The sequence below is a fragment of the Colletotrichum jinshuiense genome, chromosome 10 (assembly GCF_051148585.1).
Source record: "Colletotrichum jinshuiense chromosome 10, complete sequence".
Classification (NCBI taxonomy): domain Eukaryota; kingdom Fungi; phylum Ascomycota; class Sordariomycetes; order Glomerellales; family Glomerellaceae; genus Colletotrichum; species Colletotrichum jinshuiense.
Genome location: NC_139303.1, coordinates 98,935 through 116,130, shown reverse-complemented (window position 1 = coordinate 116,130; position 17,196 = coordinate 98,935). Strand labels below are relative to the sequence as shown.

General features: G+C 49.4%; 5 protein-coding genes across 5 annotated transcripts; 1 reads left to right on the top strand and 4 right to left on the bottom strand.

The window, feature by feature from the left end:
• Nucleotides 1-142: 142 nt before the first annotated feature.
• Nucleotides 143-1,569, bottom strand: EsH8_X_000027 (RTA1 domain-containing protein; the record flags this gene model as incomplete). Its single annotated transcript, XM_083274115.1, has 2 exons — nucleotides 143-810; nucleotides 1,536-1,569. 2 exons carry the CDS (start codon nucleotides 1,567-1,569, stop codon nucleotides 143-145), a joined length of 702 nt encoding a protein of 233 aa, XP_083119507.1.
• A 1,160-nt stretch (nucleotides 1,570-2,729) lies between these two features.
• On the bottom strand, nucleotides 2,730-3,371 carry EsH8_X_000026 (glycoside hydrolase family 3 protein; the record flags this gene model as incomplete). The annotated part of the gene is made up of 2 exons (XM_083274114.1): nucleotides 2,730-2,840; nucleotides 2,883-3,371. The coding sequence occupies 2 exons, from the start codon at nucleotides 3,369-3,371 to the stop codon at nucleotides 2,730-2,732; spliced, it is 600 nt and encodes a 199-aa protein (XP_083119506.1).
• A 60-nt stretch (nucleotides 3,372-3,431) lies between these two features.
• EsH8_X_000025 (uncharacterized protein) lies at nucleotides 3,432-4,010 on the bottom strand (the record flags this gene model as incomplete). Its single annotated transcript, XM_083274113.1, has 1 exon — nucleotides 3,432-4,010. One exon carries the CDS (start codon nucleotides 4,008-4,010, stop codon nucleotides 3,432-3,434), a length of 579 nt encoding a protein of 192 aa, XP_083119505.1.
• A 2,105-nt stretch (nucleotides 4,011-6,115) lies between these two features.
• Nucleotides 6,116-8,960, top strand: EsH8_X_000024 (glycosyl hydrolase family 3 N terminal domain-containing protein; the record flags this gene model as incomplete). The annotated part of the gene is made up of 6 exons (XM_083274112.1): nucleotides 6,116-6,374; nucleotides 6,467-6,781; nucleotides 6,846-6,910; nucleotides 6,976-7,472; nucleotides 7,539-8,157; nucleotides 8,217-8,960. The coding sequence occupies 6 exons, from the start codon at nucleotides 6,116-6,118 to the stop codon at nucleotides 8,958-8,960; spliced, it is 2,499 nt and encodes an 832-aa protein (XP_083119504.1).
• Nucleotides 8,961-9,846: 886 nt separating this feature from the next.
• EsH8_X_000023 (uncharacterized protein) lies at nucleotides 9,847-16,959 on the bottom strand (the record flags this gene model as incomplete). Its single annotated transcript, XM_083274111.1, has 14 exons — nucleotides 9,847-10,028; nucleotides 10,082-10,220; nucleotides 10,374-10,800; nucleotides 10,901-11,281; nucleotides 11,336-11,444; nucleotides 11,503-11,760; nucleotides 11,824-11,984; nucleotides 12,040-12,398; nucleotides 12,465-12,616; nucleotides 12,685-12,897; nucleotides 15,523-15,845; nucleotides 15,898-16,014; nucleotides 16,074-16,188; nucleotides 16,266-16,959. The coding sequence occupies 14 exons, from the start codon at nucleotides 16,957-16,959 to the stop codon at nucleotides 9,847-9,849; spliced, it is 3,630 nt and encodes a 1,209-aa protein (XP_083119503.1).
• Between the last annotated feature and the right edge of the window lie 237 nt (nucleotides 16,960-17,196).

Here is a 17,196-nt window from a genome sequence, read left to right as displayed (position 1 = left end):
GGCAAGCTTCTGCTTCTCTTCCACGGCCACGGCCACGGCGTCGAGTATGACATAAGGGCGAGGTGCGTACCGAGTGGCTGCGTTGACTTTGACACTAGCATCTGACTGACGGCCCGGCCCGCGCCGAAGCTGCAGGCTATCATCACTGCATCTCCATACCCCTAAGTCTCTCCATATCCCCCTTCCGGCCGCCTATGGCGAGGTCATCAACGTATTTCCAAAGAAAAACAGCCATGACAATAATCATTAACACCGCATCAAAGATGTAAAGAAAATACTCGTTCGATATGATGTAGCCCGCGTTCCCTTGAATGTACTCCATCACTCGAAACACACTCCTAACCATGATGATGAGACTGGTGCCGTATAGGACAAGAAGGTGGCGCTCCCAGGGAACGACGTTGGTTATCGATTCCCGGGTAGGTGACGATCGAATTCTCCAGTGGAAGTTGAGTGCCGAGACGATGAAGAAGCCGAAGATGATGATCTGGATGAAGAGACCTACGAGAATGATCTTCTCGCCTAGGTGAAGGAGTTCCAAGGAGCCTGCCGCCTGGATGCCCCCGCCGCCGCTCTGAATGAAGAAGGAGAGGCAGTCTCCGATAACAAAGACCTTCGTCAGCCACTGGATGCGGATAAGGGCAAGATGTGTTGCGCCGAGGACACGAATGATTCGGGCAAGGATCATGTAAATCGTAGCCGCATACAAGGCCGGGGCGATGAGAATGAAGAGGGATTGAATGATGAAGCCGCCAAGAGATTCCTTGTCGAAATGCGACCATACGCGGCCGCTGTAACCGAGAATTTCGACTGCACCAAGAAGCTGTCAGCAATCTGAGCCTTCCTCTTCTCCTCTACTTTCTTACCAAAACCTTTTTGGTGCTTTCTTCCCTCTCATCATCTACCCACCAGGGGAAATGGGTTACTTACATATTCCACCGACGCTGAACGGTACAAAATACCAAGTCCTATTCTGGAATAACTTTTTGAAATGCCATATCGAGAGGACTGCAAATGCTATCGCAACTATGAGAGCCGCAGGCAAAGATGGTGTATATCGGTATAGTTGATAAACGGGCTCGGCCGGCTCGGCAGCCGTAGTATTGGTGGCGTGGTCACTCATGATTCCTCACAGAGTGAATGGTATATGGTACCAGAGAATAAATTGACAGTAAAATCGAAAGGTAAATAAAGAATGCCGTCCCAAGACCGCAAAAACAACAACAAAGAATTGAGGCTGCTGACAGAGCAGAGAAATCAAGATGGGGCTGAGCGATCGAATACAAACAAGCGAATAAGCAGCAAGTGACAACGCAACATCTTCATTGTCTTTCCCTCATTTTGCCTGGACATCTCAGTGAATCTCGTTATGTGTCTCCGATGAGACCAGACAATCCACCAAAGCTAAGCCTCCGCCTAGCCCTCTGTGAAGAGCCCCATACAGGGGGACAGGTGGACCGGGGCTGACTAGTTTTGTCGCAGCCCGGGGCAGCTCGGATTTTCTCGCTCAACTCGGCTCCATAATTCGTATTTACCTCGCGTTGCGTCCGATGGCCGTCCAACAACCATGCAAAAGATTGCTTTCTCTGCATGATTGCTGCTCCCTGCGTACAGGAGGCCGCCAGTCGTTTCTCGGAATACTCGGAGACTAACCAGGAAGGTGACTCTGATCTCTTTCATGGCCAGATGAGGCATTGATACAATGGCCACAGCCACTTTAGTTGAACTAACCTCCCTGTCACCATTACCCACGATGCAGCTTACTTCCGAAGGCTTGGTTCCGCGTTTAGCTTCCATTCAGCCGAGTCGCGTACCCGTTTGAATCCATTTGTTTACTGCTGCTTATGGTTGAGCAGCTGCGCCTGCCATTGTTGGTCTCTTCAACATAGCCAGGCACTTTCACGTTGGGATTGGGTCTGAGAGTTTGATGTATTGTTACTAAGGTCATGATCAAACGGCGGAACGGATGAGGACACTTTTTGCTGTTGGGAAGCCCCCTGACGGCCTTGATTCGGGTCATGTCACGCTTCATCTAGGCAACGGGCCCAAGATTGGTTCCTCCTGAGAAAGGGATTGGTGCATCTGCAACATGACTTTTAGACAAGCCGCGGGGCCATTCACAGGATGGCTATTATCGTGTGGCATCAGCCACCTACAGCCCACATACAACCCACTTCATAGTCCACTTCGTGGCTGGGTCTGTGGCACAAGCTTACTCAATACGACTTCGCTCCAGATCCCTGTTACCAGAAAATCAACTCGTTGTCAACCCTCTTTCTGCGGCGTACCTCTGCGATAGCTATCAAAGCTGATTTACCTATCTATGATATTATATTTGATTGATGTACAATTTGACGGACCTAATCGCTCCATGCTTGTGACTGGAACAACAGAATCGCGCCCACTGCATCAAATGCTGAGCGGTGTGCTGATGTGGGAAGGACAATACGCGAGGGTGATAGGACACGAAAGGGGAGTCTCACATAGCGTTACAATGGGGAAAGGAATAGCATTCTGAAAAGTTAATTGAAGTACATAATCCTTGATGGTTGTGGCTGAATTTATAAACATGTTTTATGTAATGATCTGTTCAATATCCCTCTATCGTTTTTCTCTTTTGTAGGGCGTTAAGCAGAGGTCCTCACAATACTATGAATGAGCCTTAACTTCGGATATCGCGACAGCTAAAGCCAACGCAGAAGATAAATGCACCCGATGGTGTCACTTACTCATTGCTCGGACTCGACATCCCTGTAGCTCAGCTCTCTCCGCTGCAGAAGGAACTTTAAGCCATTAGACTCCCCAGCCTCGAGGTAGATACGCTTGAATTCCCGAAGCACCTGGGCAGGCGTGCAAGCAGGGGCAGTAGGCGGCAACTAAACGTACAGCCGAGCGACGGAGTGACCAGGGATGGATCCGGTGTTGATGACGTTCGCCTCAATGGAGACCAAATGTAACCATAAGTCAGAGTTACCGCCATGTTCGATCGGGCGGCTCGTGTTTCCATGTAGTGAAATGTTTGCTGCGAGGTGCGTCATGTGCATGGGCGTCGCTGGTATGTCAAAGGTTGTGTAGCTGATCCCGAAGCCGAAATCGTATAAGGGGGTGATATTCTTGGTATCGAAGTGGCGGTAGTCGATAAGTTGCCCCTCCGTGAAGTCAGCCTGCCAGACTGTGCTGTTGGTAACAGGCTCTGTCAAATTGAAAATGGGAGGCGTATAATCAGTTTCTTTGACCGGAATTGTGTAAGGCAAGCTCCCAGGCGGATTGACGTCTCCCCATAGGATATCGACAAGCGAGTTACCCGACTCCTGGCCAGGCAGGTTGGCCGCTATGATAGCCTTCACATTGGGATGGTTTGCCCAAGGCATGGTAACAGTACCAACCGAGTATGCAATCAAGACAGTGTTCTGGCAGTATGTTGAAACGTTCTACACGATGCCCGTCGAGTTTCCATCAGCCTCAAACGACCTTCGGTCGCTACCTTCTTCTGCGTAGCTTTTGAGAAACACCAGGCAGACCTCAAGAATATGAGAGATCGCCTTGATAATCTCGTCGGTCAGAAGAGAGTCGTTGGTGATATCTTGGACGGTGGTTCCAGTGTCTCGGGCTTTGGTCTTGATTGCCTCGAGGGGTGGGACGATGTTCGTGTAGCGCCCGCTTCCTCTACCGCCGCCGATAGAGAGTGTACCCGAGGCGCCGCCTGACGCTCCTATAGCACCGCCGTTCAGACCGTCACTGAAGTCTCTACCATTTTTTCCAAAGACCCCAATGAGGCGTGGTGTCGCGAGAGGGGGTGTCCCGTTGACGTTCTTCAAGAACACAGTCCCGGCGGCCTCAATCTCCCGCATGGGAGTGGAGTGGTTTCCCTGCACATCGCGGCCGGTCGGAAAATCTCCAGCTGGAAGAAAGCCCAGTTTCAGGGCCTCCTTGATGCCGAGATTCCGGGCCAGGAGCATTGGCATGCCCACAGGATCAGGACTAGGAAATTCGGGCGTGTCCTGTCCCATGTGGGAAATACGGCGTCAGGATTATACGGACCATATCACCCAGTCACTCTTTCGACACTGATCCGTTTTGCACGGCAGCAGCGGCATTCTCACCAAACCACAAAGATGTGTTCCTGGTTGGGTGTACGTCGTGTTGTGTCTAACCAACCAGGAATTTCCAAGTCCAAGCCGGCATTCATCGAATTGACAGTTGACTGTGTCGCGAACCAATCGGACACAATATATCCCTGAAAACCAAGTTCTCCCCAGAGGATGTCTTTGAGAAGACCAGAGTTCTCACACCCGTATACCTGGTTGATTCGGTTGTAGGAACACATTATAGGCAATGCACCAGCCTTGATACTGTGTGCAAAAGCCCAGAGGTAAGGCTCGTGCAGAGTCCTGTCGTCAACATTGGAGGAGATTGCTTCGATGGATTGACCGTCCGGTGACATTGAGTTTCTCCGCTGGGTTTCCTGCTCGTTGGCGATGTAATGCTTAACGGATACCTGCACACCCAAGCTCTAGATACCGTCGACTGTGAGGCCAGTGCCAATTCCGGCGAGGTAAGAGTCGGACGCAAAAGATTCCCAGCCGCACCCACCTAGAGCCTTTCATCCGGCAGGTCTGCACATGGCACTGTCCAAAAGTGTCAGCACCGAGTCTTTCTACCATGCATCAGGAGCGCCTGTAACTCACGCCATAGCCACGTTGGCCCCCTTTCCTTTAAAATCTTCGCCCATAGCAACACCGCGACGGTACATCAGGTCTTTATCCCAAGTAGCGCACGCAGTAAGGGCAGCTGGGAAAATGCTGACAAGGTCAGTTTGTACGACCGTTGTCGGACCGTCCGGCATGCATATGCCATTGAACCCCATCCTTGGAATCGCCTCCAAGTTCCCGGTACAAGCGCCGGCAGAGCCGTTGCCTTTGATGAGAGCTATCCTCTCTTCCATTGCCAGTTCGGTGACCCATTCATTCGCTTTTTAGACTGTGGCAGCCCAGCCATGATCACCTGGGCGGACAAACGTCAACGAGGAGCATGTTGAGTGATGGAGACAACCATCCATTTGTTGCGACTACATGTCCGAGTTGACGCGCCTGAAGTTTCAGTGGCTAGTGGCTGCAAAACCGCCCCGAAAGACGGCTGATAGTACGATGAGTTCTTGGAGATGCATCGGCACTGTCCTTAGTGCTAGAAGATAAAGAGCGGATAAGTCCATCTTACAGACAACGAAACCTTGTGCTCTTCTATAAACCTAAGTAAATTTGTCAGAATTGCAGTCAACGATCTACTTCAACGCAACTTTCATGATTCGCTCATACTCTACGAGTGAGCCACATTGCGGCGTGTACAAGACGTTTAGATAGTCCCCCAGCCACCCCAATTTTTCTAGGCATCCAAAAGAAAAAAATGAAAAAATGAAAAATTCGACGATACTATGACGACGCAGGTGGTGATTGTGTCGCTTCCGAATACCCGAAATCGTCCGAAGCTCGTTCTTCGCTCAGTTCGCTCTCTAAACGAGCAGACTCCACTCCGCGATGGCATGAATATGCCTAGTGTGTTGATGGAATTGTGGGCACTAACCTGACACGCAGCACCGCCAAAACGAACGCACGCCTAGAGACCAAACAATGCGAGTCGTCGTAATTCTCTACGTCCTTCTCTGTAAGCTCGTAACTCGGAAAGCCTAGGCATGCGCTCCTCATTCACTTCGTACTTCGGATAGCTCGCGAACACAACGCCATCAATAACAATAACTAGTCGGTTGCACAGAGAAGGCAGAGCGTTTCTAGTTCCAAACGCACCCATGCCCATGCTCACTCTTCTTTTCGGTAGGTAATTCGGCGATCGTAACTCTCCAACTACCCAGATGTTATAATCTCCGATGTGGAGAAATCGGTATTGTCAGATGGCTGTGATATTAGATGCCGCCTGCGTGGCGAGGCTCGCTGTCACAGTATTTTCTTCACCTTCAGCTGCATGGGTACGGAGAGGCAATGAAATACGGCGCAAACAACCCTCTGATAGAAACCAACTATCCATCCCTCTAGCTGTGACATTTCTCTTTGAATTGCCATCCCAGCTCTTCACCGTGCCTTCAACCTTCAACCTGGTCGAAATGTCTGTCTTGTCCATCACCTGTGTTCTCTCGGCCTTTTTATTGCTTCTCTCCGCAACGGTGGCCCAGATCCCCTCCGATTTGCCACTTGACGATGCGACCAAGCAGTATCTCGAAACTCTTCCTCCAGACAAGCTTGCAGCTATCTTGAAGATCTACGAACAAGCCATTGCAGGCCAGACACCAGCGCCGCCCGAGCTTGTTCAACAGCAAGAACTCCATTGGAGCTACGGAAGGAGCCCGCCTGTATATCCCACGCGTAAGTTCTCTCTAACTCACACTCTGCTCGTCGAAAAGAGGTATAAACATCGGGACCAAGAAGACCACCACTGACTCACCGACCAATCTTAGCTCGAGGTCAAGGTCTTGGAGACTGGTCCGATGCCTACAAAGAGGCAGAAGCTCTTGTCAAACAAATGACTGTCGAGGAAAAAGCATCTGTCGTATCAGGACAAACCTCAACCATCAATGGATGTTCTGGCATGATCACTGGGGTTCCGCGCCTTGGTTTTCCTGGTATTTGCGTCCAAGACGGCCCCAACGGTCTTCATGGGGTCGAAGCAGTGAACGGATACGCTTCTGCAATCACTGTTGGTGCGACTTGGAATAAAGAGCTGGCTCATGCGCGTGGTATCTCCATGGGCATAGAGGCCAAAACAAAGGGAGGTTAGTCAGCAGTGCCAGTCCTTGAACGTATCTAAAGCGCATCTGCTAAACTACAGTTCGACAGTCAACAACTTGATAGGGCCAACAATCGGGCCTCTTGGCCGCACGGTTTTGGGGGGTAGAAACTGGGTACGTACCATAAGACTTAATCATCTTCGTATGCACCTTGCTCCAAGGTTCTAACAGTGCTACAGGAATCATTCTCAGTCGATCCGTATCTCTGTGGAGTCATGGGCGCCCAAACAGTCCTCGGTCTACAAGAGAACGTCATCGCGACTGCAAAGCACTTCATCGTTAACGAACAAGAAACCAACCGCCAACCGAGCATGTTCGGCTTCGGTAACGCCTCTGTCTCTGCAATTGTAGACGACAAGACCATGCACGAACTGTACTTATGGCCGTTCCAGGATGCAGTCAAGGCAGGCGTGGGGTCCGTCATGTGCTCCTACAACCGTATCAACGGCTCCCACGGATGCCAAAACAGCTACACTCAAAACGGACTGCTCAAGACCCAGCTTGCCTTTCAGGGATATGTGATCAGCGACTACGGAGCATTGCACAGTGGCATTGCTAGTGCTAACGCCGGTATGGACGTCACCACCCCCTTCGCCCAAGTTTGGGGAGGGAACCTCACCGCGGCGATTGCGAACAGCACAATGAGGGAGGAAAGGCTCGACGACATGGTTACGCGGTAAGAATTTTTCTATTTCATAAAAAGCAATTTATAGGACTTCTTCCTGACAGCAGTGGTACACAGAATCGTCGCAAGTTGGTACAAGCTTGCGCGATTTCAACCCGGCACCGGACTTCCCATTGATGTATCCTCGCCACACAAGGTGGTAAGCTCAATCACCCAGGATCAGAGAGATATAGTGTTCCAAGGGGCTGTCGAGGGCATTGTGTTGGTGAAGAACGTCAATGAAACCCTTCCTCTGCGTAAGCCAGCAGTTCTGTCGCTGTTCGGTTACGACGCTCATGCCCCGACCAAAAACACCCCTGAGGGTCTGAACACAAAACACACGCTGGGATTCCAGAGCGTCAATGTTACCGATGAGGAGATGCAAGGCCTCTTTATTGGCTTCGGGGAGTTTCCAGGAGCTGCCCGACTTGGCACTCTTGTCAGCGGCGGCGGAAGCGCGTCTGTTGTTCCAGCCTATATGAATTCCCCTCATGAGGCATTTCAGCAGCGCGCAATGAAGGATGGGACTTTTTTGGTTTGGGACTTTGAATCCCAAGATCCTGTCTATGCAAATGCCGGATCTGACGCATGCATTGTGTTCATCAACGAGTTCGCTGCTGAAGGCTCGGATCGTTTGACTTTGGCTGACCCTTGGTCAGACCAGCTTGTTCTGAACGTCGCCTCAAAGTGTCCCAATGTTGGTTTTCACTGTTTCCTGCCACCTGATTGACTGACACTGACTTTTACTGTTTATAGACCATTGTGTCAATCCACAACTCTGGTACTAGGTTGGTGGAAAGATGGATTGACCACCCCAATGTGACTGCCGTTCTCCTAGCCCATCTACCTGGCCAGGATGCTGGCCGTTCATTAGTTGAGGTCATGTACGCTGTCCAAGCTCCGTCAGGCCGGCTGCCTTATACCATTGCTAAGAACGAATCCGACTATGGCGAGTTACTCCATCCTGTGACTGCCGATAACACATCCAACTATTATACGTCGGCCAACTTCACAGAGGGAGTTTACATCGACTACCGCCGCTTTGACGCTTTAAACATCACCCCTCGATATGAGTTCGGCTTTGGCCTAACTTACACCACCTTTGAATACTCGGATCTGAATCTCAGTCTGGCAACCAATGGCACAAACACCGGGCCGCTTCCACCACCCTCAGAAACCGCACAAGGTGGCGCACAGTCCTTGTGGGATGTTGTTGCAGTTGCAAGTGTAGAGGTCAGGAACACCGGCAATGCACCTGCTCCTGAGGTCCCCCAACTCTACGTTGGCATCCCTGGCGCTCCGGAGAAGCAGCTGCGCGGGTTTGAGAAGGTGCTCTTGAATCCTCAGGAGAGCAGAACGGTTAGCTTCTCGCTCACTCGGAGAGATATGAGTGTATGGGACGTGGCACAGAAGAATTGGGTTTTGCAGAAAGGGGATTACAAAGTGTATGTTGGCGCAAGTAGTCGTGATGTCCGTGTTACAGGCGTTCTAACTGTTTGATGGATCGGCGGCGCCTCGATTTCTGCTTTGCGCACTTTCCCACCAGCCAGTTTTACCGTCACGTTGCACCGTGTTCCGAAACTCTCGAGATCATTTTCGGTTCTTGTCTATTACTACTACTGTATTTTTCCTCACTCTTCTTTCTTTGAAAGTTGTTCACATTTGCAGGGGCCATATTAGAATTTGAGCCTTCAATCAACAGAATGTGTTAAATTGTTGCACTTGTTCCCTATTACTCGTTTAGTATCATGCCGAAGAAAGTCGTGTGATAGAAATGCCATGTGAACCTAAGTGAGTTGAACGCGAGCTTACAGCCACTTAATCTGGGCAAAACTGATCCTTGTTGATCTAACAACTTGAGGACTTTCGTGAGCAGGCCACGTAACTAAGGAGATCTAATGTCACAAACAATATCACTAGTATGGGAGCCCTTAAGAGTGACCGAAAAGAGCGAATATTATACTATCCAGCCTCCGTGTCAGGATATACTCTATAGCAGGGGCCGCACTTCCACTGTAGTGAGGGTTGCGTTACAGATTATCGTCATCACATAGCCTAAGAAAAAAAGGAACTGTTGAGAAGCCATATGAGATCCGGCAAGTTGGGGCTTAGTTGTGCAATTATGTATTGTGGGCCGCCGAGCTAAGGGACCCACCCACACTCACTTCAACTTCCGGCAGAAAGGGTGAGTTAGGAGTGTGTATGTAGTTCAATAGCACACATACATTCCGTGATGTACCTTTTCCAAAGAGAAATTTCATAGTCAGAGAACATGTATGCAAGTTCCAGAAAATACCACACGCAAACCATCGGCAAATACCAGTTCCGCATCTTTGAATGCTTCAGAATCCTGCCGACTCCTATACCTGATCGTACATACAGCAGCTTATTTTGCCTGCCACTGTCCAAGAACCGAATTCATCTCTTGATCTGTGATGGGTTCCAAGTTGGCAAAATACGCGTCGTGCGCCAGTCTAGCCTCCATAATCTGCTTTTCCGTCTTGGAGAGTGAACCAACAAGACTCTTATATATCCCCAGGGCAGGATATGCCAAGAGACCAAACATGGCTGTATCGTGTCAGCTTTCTGGAGAAAGAAAACTGGAAGAGTAAACAACGTACCACTACCAGGCTTAGCAATCAAACCCATTCCTGCCTTTCCTAGACCAGTTACTAGTCCTAGCGGGCCTCTTTTCATGGCACCCTCAACAGGTTGCTTGAAAAGACACCAAGACGCATCAAGGAAGCCATACGCAAAATTCTATAGTTTGCATGCGTTATTAACCAGATAGCTGTGAAGAAGGGAGATTCAGAAATAGCCAGTCTGCTTGTACAATTTTCTCGAATGAGAGATCGACACAGGCAACGTAAACTATCCGAACCTTTTTCAGAGGGATGGTTCACTATCACATACCTTGCCAGCTTCGGAAGCGCCGCTCTTCCAGTCGGTAATCTTGTCGTGCTTTCGAACCTTTTCTCCGTATAGTTCAGGAATGTTGTGCAGTCCCTCAGTGAGAGCACAAGGAACATCAACGAGGGTGCCCTTGATAAGACTCATGGCCACCTTAGATGAACCCTTTTTTGCCGACTTCCCGGCACCCGAGTGCTTCGACAGCAAACCATCACCAGCTGTTGTCGAACTTGTCACGTCTGTACCGCTTGAGGCTGCATCGCCTCCTCCAACCTTGTTACCTGTTCCATGTCTAATCTTTTTCATAGGCGCCGACATAAGGTCCCCCATACCCGTAGAGAATTCAACCAAGGACCCGACTAGCGCAGACGATGTGGCGGTCAATGGATCCCATCGCTTGTTCTCTATTTCTACTGGCTTCGGCTGATTTCTAAAGATGAGTCTCTTGTCAGTTCATGTCAACAACAATGTGATCGGGTAAGGCAGAAGGCATCGAACACCGCCCACTGGTAAACCCACACATAACGTACAGTTCAAGCTTTGTCAAATCGAGATTGTTGTTGTTGTTCAGAATTCGGACGGCCCTCGGAGAGATCTTCAGTCCTTTGGTATACATTTTTCTTTGCTTTTTCTTCAAAAGCTTTGACCTGTAAGTCCAAACGGCGTACTCTTCAGGCAAAAGGTCACAAGTCATTGTCTCGCGGGGGAGATTTCGATGGAACGACTGCACAGCGCGCTTGACGCCGCTCTCCATCTTCATCATGTCCGAAATCTTCTGGGAGGCTCTCTTCGTATTGGGTGATAGGAGAGTTTGGATGCCTGCTACCAGGGTAGCCTCATCCAGCGCTTTCTGCCCAATTGGTCGGGGGCCGGCACCAGCTGCCGCTACCATTTCACCCCAAAATGGTTGACTGCAAATTGTCTGTCAGCATCTCTACCACCCTTGTCAGAATTACAATCCATACTCGCCAAAGAATGGTACAATGAACGTAGGACACCCATTCAGCAGTCCGCAAGCGGTCGTTCCAGCACCTCCATGATGTATGACACCCGCAACATGCTTAAAGAGCCATTCTGCATTATGATGTTAATGTTTCGTTCAACAATCCAAGACGATCGAATGTACACTTGCCGTGGGGACAATCGCCAATAAAAATGGCATTCTCGTCCTGTTTGCCCTCGCCGAGATTGCTCCATCCCTTGGAGATGATGGCTCGTACACCGCATTTACGTATCGATGATAGAATGATATCAGTCATCGCCTCAGCATTCTCCATCACAATACTGCCAAAGCCGATGTAGATGGGTGGAGGCCCTCCCTGAAGAAACTCGGCAACGTCATGGGGAGGAGTATACTGAGGCTCCTCACGAAAGAAGAATCCACAGACATCTGTACCCTTCTTCGATTAGGAGTGCAAAAACATAGGCATGAAAGTATCCGGGGTCAGCTTACCGATATGACTTGGCCAGTCTGCTGGTTTCGCTACCAAGGCTGGTGACCAACAGTACGTGTAAGGGACTTTCTGACTTTCCAAGACGCTCGTGGCAACTATAGCCGGAAGAGGGTCCAGGTTCAAGGTCTTCCTCCTCCAATCGTTGATGATGTCCCCAAGACTATATGATATCAATAAAAGCCGTTGAATGAGGGGAATTTCAATCCAAAGCATACCCTTGCCAGGTCAGAAGTTCAACCATGCCGTAAGACAAATAGTTTGTAGTGGAGGGGTTCAGGTTGGATCGCTGAATATTCGCGAGAGGATGCGGAAAAGCTCTGGTCGGGCTATAGGGCATGGTGAAGATCAAATGCAGAGGTATCCCCATGGCTTGGGCGAGGTGAATGTGCGCAAAGCTGGGCGGGTTGGCAATGATGGCCTCGGCTATGAAAGGAACCTTGGAATCTGGGTCGGGTTCGACGCACGAGCGCCAGAACTTATCCAGCATTTCTTCTACCATGACTCGCTTCCTTCCTATGTCTCCAGCTTGTAGTGAAGATAGTGAGGGCATCAGGCCTGGGTTTTTGACCATGTACTGCGGTGCTGTTTGTTAGACGTATGTGGAGTGGCAGTGGAGATTGCCTCCGGGCCGCTAACTTACAGCCATGAGATCGGAGGGATCGCCTCCAACAGGAAAGAACTCCAAATTGGACTGGCGAACAAAATCCCCAAAAATGTCATGCGTAGCAATGCGTACGCGATGTCCGTGTGCCTGTAACTCGGTGCCCAGTGCAATAAAAGGTTGTACGTCGCCTGAGGTGGGACGTGGGCATCAGTGATTTGAGTTACTATCTGATATTTGGAACCAATGGTCGACATACCCCGGCTTCCGACTATCTGGACGACGATGTTCAAGGCACACGGAGGCGAGGAGGTAACTTTGCGCAGGTGTGGGCGCCGCAACCCCGGTTCGGTGATCTCTGCAGAAGCCTCCAGCTCGGCATGTGGAAATGCCGTGTCGATAGGAGGCGGAGGCGGAATGCATGCATCGAAGGAGGGCGCGGCGTCAAATGTAATGTCGACTCGTCCGTCTTCTGTAAGATAGTTGATTAGTGGACGGATCCCTTGCACGAGAAAATCCCAAGAGCGTCTGTGCCTTTGTTGGTTCCAGCTGTTGTTTCTAGCTTGTCACCAGACCCCTTGACGACAAAGTCACCCGAAGTGTAGGCCGGCGAAGCTGGTAGGGAACCATCATTAGGGTCATATAGGAACGACATAGAAGGAGGTGGCTTGGAGACTTAGGGAACGGTTAAGAGGAAGCCTCGAGATAGAAATGAGTTGAAATGTTAGGGAAAAACCTGTTTAGAGTATTGGAGGCTTTTGAGCATATGTATGGCAGTCATGGAATAGACAGCAACGATAAGGAAGGTTACTTGAACAATGAAAATCAGAGATCCCAGTTATCTAGGTTTGACGGACGGATACTAAGCTTTAGAAGAGGAACCACAATAAAGATCCGTCTGATCTAGAATGCGAGGTTTCCGAACTAGTCGGAAGCCCCAGTCTCATTCGGCCGGACCGGTCGCATCATTCGGTGACGTCGGGTCGTCCCTCTAGAGTGATGGCGTATTTCGTATGCAGACAGTCGGATGACAGAATTTCCGCACACTCTTAACCTAGAATAAGCCAGGGTTATCAGAGACCAAGATGTATAGCTAGCTTATTATAGTTTTAGCGCGAGAATACCTGGGGATAGCTGCGGCCAGCGGAGACTATGGATTAGGTATTTTGTCACCTGCTCGACAGAGTAGCTTTGCTACCTAGAGAACAATTTCCCCTACAGTCACATTCGCACGCTGCGGGAATGTCTATTGTAACTTCCCTCCGAATTCTTAAACTGCTGCATAAAAGTGTCATGGATACTAGGACTAAATATAAGCGAGGTACGAAGGTGCGTCTCAAAAGTCTGTGCTCAATGTGCTAAGCAAAAGAAGCAAAACCACCCCGTCAACAGTATCAGTACAAGGGGCTACATTGTACTGGAGATCATCACTATTTAACACCCTGTGCCTTCTCATTTACCAGCCTACACAGCGCCTACATGTACTTCCCTTAGTGATTAACCCCGTCTATGAGCCCCTTCAAATATAGTTGAGCTCTTGATGAGAACTTGTACCCAAGAGTATTTCCCGAGTTTGGCCCCATTTAATGCCTTGGCAGATTCGGCAAAGACTTTTGAGACGCACCTCCGTACCTCGTATCTAAACGAGCCGGCCGTGGCTTATCCCCACACATCGCTCCACCCATAAGCGGTGCAAGGGTCCGCCGTAGCAGACATGCTCATGGACAGGGTGAACCATGGCGCGCCGACGCCGCAAGTCAAAGGAATCCATTCAGCGTCGAGGGTGCAGGCGGTGCGACCATAGGCTTCAGACTCGCCACCGAGGGGAGCATCACGAGAAGAGCCAAACATGCTGAAAATGGCCTATCAAACACAGAACTCTATTTTAAGTCTCCCCAGCTTTTCTCTCATTACTCTTACATTGGATGTTTTTTTTTTAATTAAACTGCTTTGATAGTAAATCTGATTAGCATTCTCCGCACCTTGGCAATTATATCCTATCACTCGACACGATAGACGATGTTCAGAATAAAACAACCAAGAAGTGCATTGCTGCTGGCGTAGTCCTTTTCTATAATTATGCAGTTAATAACCTCCTACAACCGTATCAGGGCATCGCTGTGGTGGCAGGCGGAGTTGAGGCTTTGCACCCTAACATTAGTTACGTAGGCAAGGTGTGAGGTAGCAAGGCTCAGTATGCCGCGCAGATAATATACTAACAGTGGCAGAGTTTAGGCGAATTTATGGTCGTGCAACTCGTACATATCGTCTACTGATACAGAAAACCTGATCGCAGGTTGTATAAGGCCTTGTTAGACATGCCACAAGGACCACACAACGCGATACCTACAGGTTAACCCTGATCAGGCCCACCGCAGAACTCACGATGCCAACAACTCGATAGCCATTGCGGTGTAGCCCTGATGAGGCCAGCAGTACGGTGAAGTTTTATAATTTTCCCTTTTAATTCTCCTATCAAGATACTCCTAGTAGCCGCCATAGCTAGGCATTAGATCGTTACAATTACTTTTATAATCGATTCAGACTCAATCCGGAATCTTGGTCACTTATATACAGTATAAATTCCTATGCTAATCGCGAATTTAGTCCTCCCGACCTAGTACTCTAAGAAAAGGTAATTTCCTGGTCAACTAACCCCCCCCCCCCCCCCCCTATAGTCAGGTCAACGAAAGCCTTTAACTTTACATTGAAGGCAGCCAGACCTCACCTGCTTTTTACTTTTTTAAATGCAGAGTGAAGCTGAGTTTATGATAGATCATTAACTCCTGATGGTTATAGCCATGTTACCAGATGCCTGGGATCAGTCTCCACTTGACAATTGAGCAGTACTGCGTCCACTGGTCTCCATACTTGACACGGCAACGCTTCTCATCCCGATAGCAACGGTGGACCAGTATACAGGTCATGAAAATCGCGTAGGTCCAAGGCAGTAAGTGCTGCGTGCCACAAAGTGCGCACATGGCATAGGAAAGCAACAAATCGCCCACGTAGTTGCAATGCCGAACAATACCCCACCAGCCTAGTGTCTGGTTACCCACTGAATATTTAAGTTGATTTTCAGCTGCGAATGACTTACCAGAATGAAGGATGACGGTTTCATGAATGAGGCCATCAGCCGTTTGGAAACTGCATCGCAAGACTTTCGCTTTCTCTCCCCAGATGTTACACCTGCCGTGTGTGCGGCGGACCCTGTCTTTCTGCTCGTTCACAGAACGAAACAGAGCGTAGCCGGCAAGCCCCGTTGTCGCAATGGAAACTGTAGCAAAGCCTGAAAGTTCGACTGGATTACGAGCCAAATATTGCGCCTGTAGCGTGTACATTGTTGGAAGCCAGACGGCGGAACCCCACCCAAGATAAAATCCAAAATGGTCATGGCAGATATCGATAGTTCGAAGGTACCTGTATCTGCTGTTAGTCTCATTGATAGATGTGGCGTATCAGATAGGCGTACCAATCCTCGTTGATAAAGAAGTCAACGACATAGATGGCATGTAATAAATTTATCACAATCATCGAGTTGGTGATGTAACCGTGCGTCTGAATCTGAAGGGCGGAATAGGAAAGATCGCTGCCGTTTTACGTCAGTCAAGGGAATCGAATTTTACGTTAACCAAGGTCTCGGCTTACATTAATGTCCATCCGATAATGCCTGGTCTACCATTGTGGAAAAGCTTCCAGTCCCAGTCTTTACCAAAACGTGGGTTGAACTCAATGCCCATTAGGAAGTCGTACAGAGCAGAACCTATACACTATAGTCAGATATTATTCTAGAGATAGCGGCCAGAATTAATAGGTTTCAAGCTTTCTGGGGTCAATTACCGCTGAAGTTACGATCCTCAATATGAGACGGAGCAAAATATGCCTTTATGTACGCCACGACGGACAGCAAATACCCATAAATATTGAAGATGACTATAAGGCCACCCCAATGGCGCGCAATCGTCGAAGGATCAATGACTCTGAAGACAGTGGCAAAGGAGAAAGCCGAGATGCTGATTAGCCAACTCAGAAAACCATTGGTGCGGTATGCCAGCAAACGACCACTGGCGGTTAACTGCCCGGTGCTCCGCCCGGGTAGAACAGTGTAGAGAATAGCTTGGAAAAGCACCCAGCCAAAGTAGGCAATGGAAACCTTCATATCAGCCTCAGGGGCAAATCGTTTTAAAAAGAGGAAAAACCCCTGGTCTTGCAACTCGTTCATTGCACTGAGCAGTGAGCCATCGAAAAACTCAAGGGCAACCCAAGAAAAAACGGTAAGAAAAGGAGGGATAGTGATCATAAAGATACAAGCAACGCTGGAAAGCCACGACGTCCTGCGGTTCCTCCAGGACAAAGTAGATGTGCTATGGGTGGCCGCGGTGGCACACTGGCGGGCTCGGCGATGTGCCTGTTTCGACATTGAGTTTTGTCGGGATTTTGGGTTCGGGAGGTTGGAAACAACAGGGATGATGGGGATAGCGGACACAACATTGTCTCGCGTCTGCCATTGCTCAAAGGCCGTTCTCAAACCCATGTCGTCGTCGGTTAACAAAAAGATTGAAGAAAGTTGAGGGAGCATAAGTCGAGATAGAGTAGACTTGAGCCGCATTTTAAAGAGTAGAACATTTGTCCAAGTACCCGATGTAAGTAAGTGTGAGAGAGTAAGATAGGTAACTCTGCAAATACTATCCGGGATTATCCACCAAGGCCAATACGAACGGTTGCCAAATTTCGGTTTAATTGCGGAGGTCGCCTTGCAACCGAATGTCCA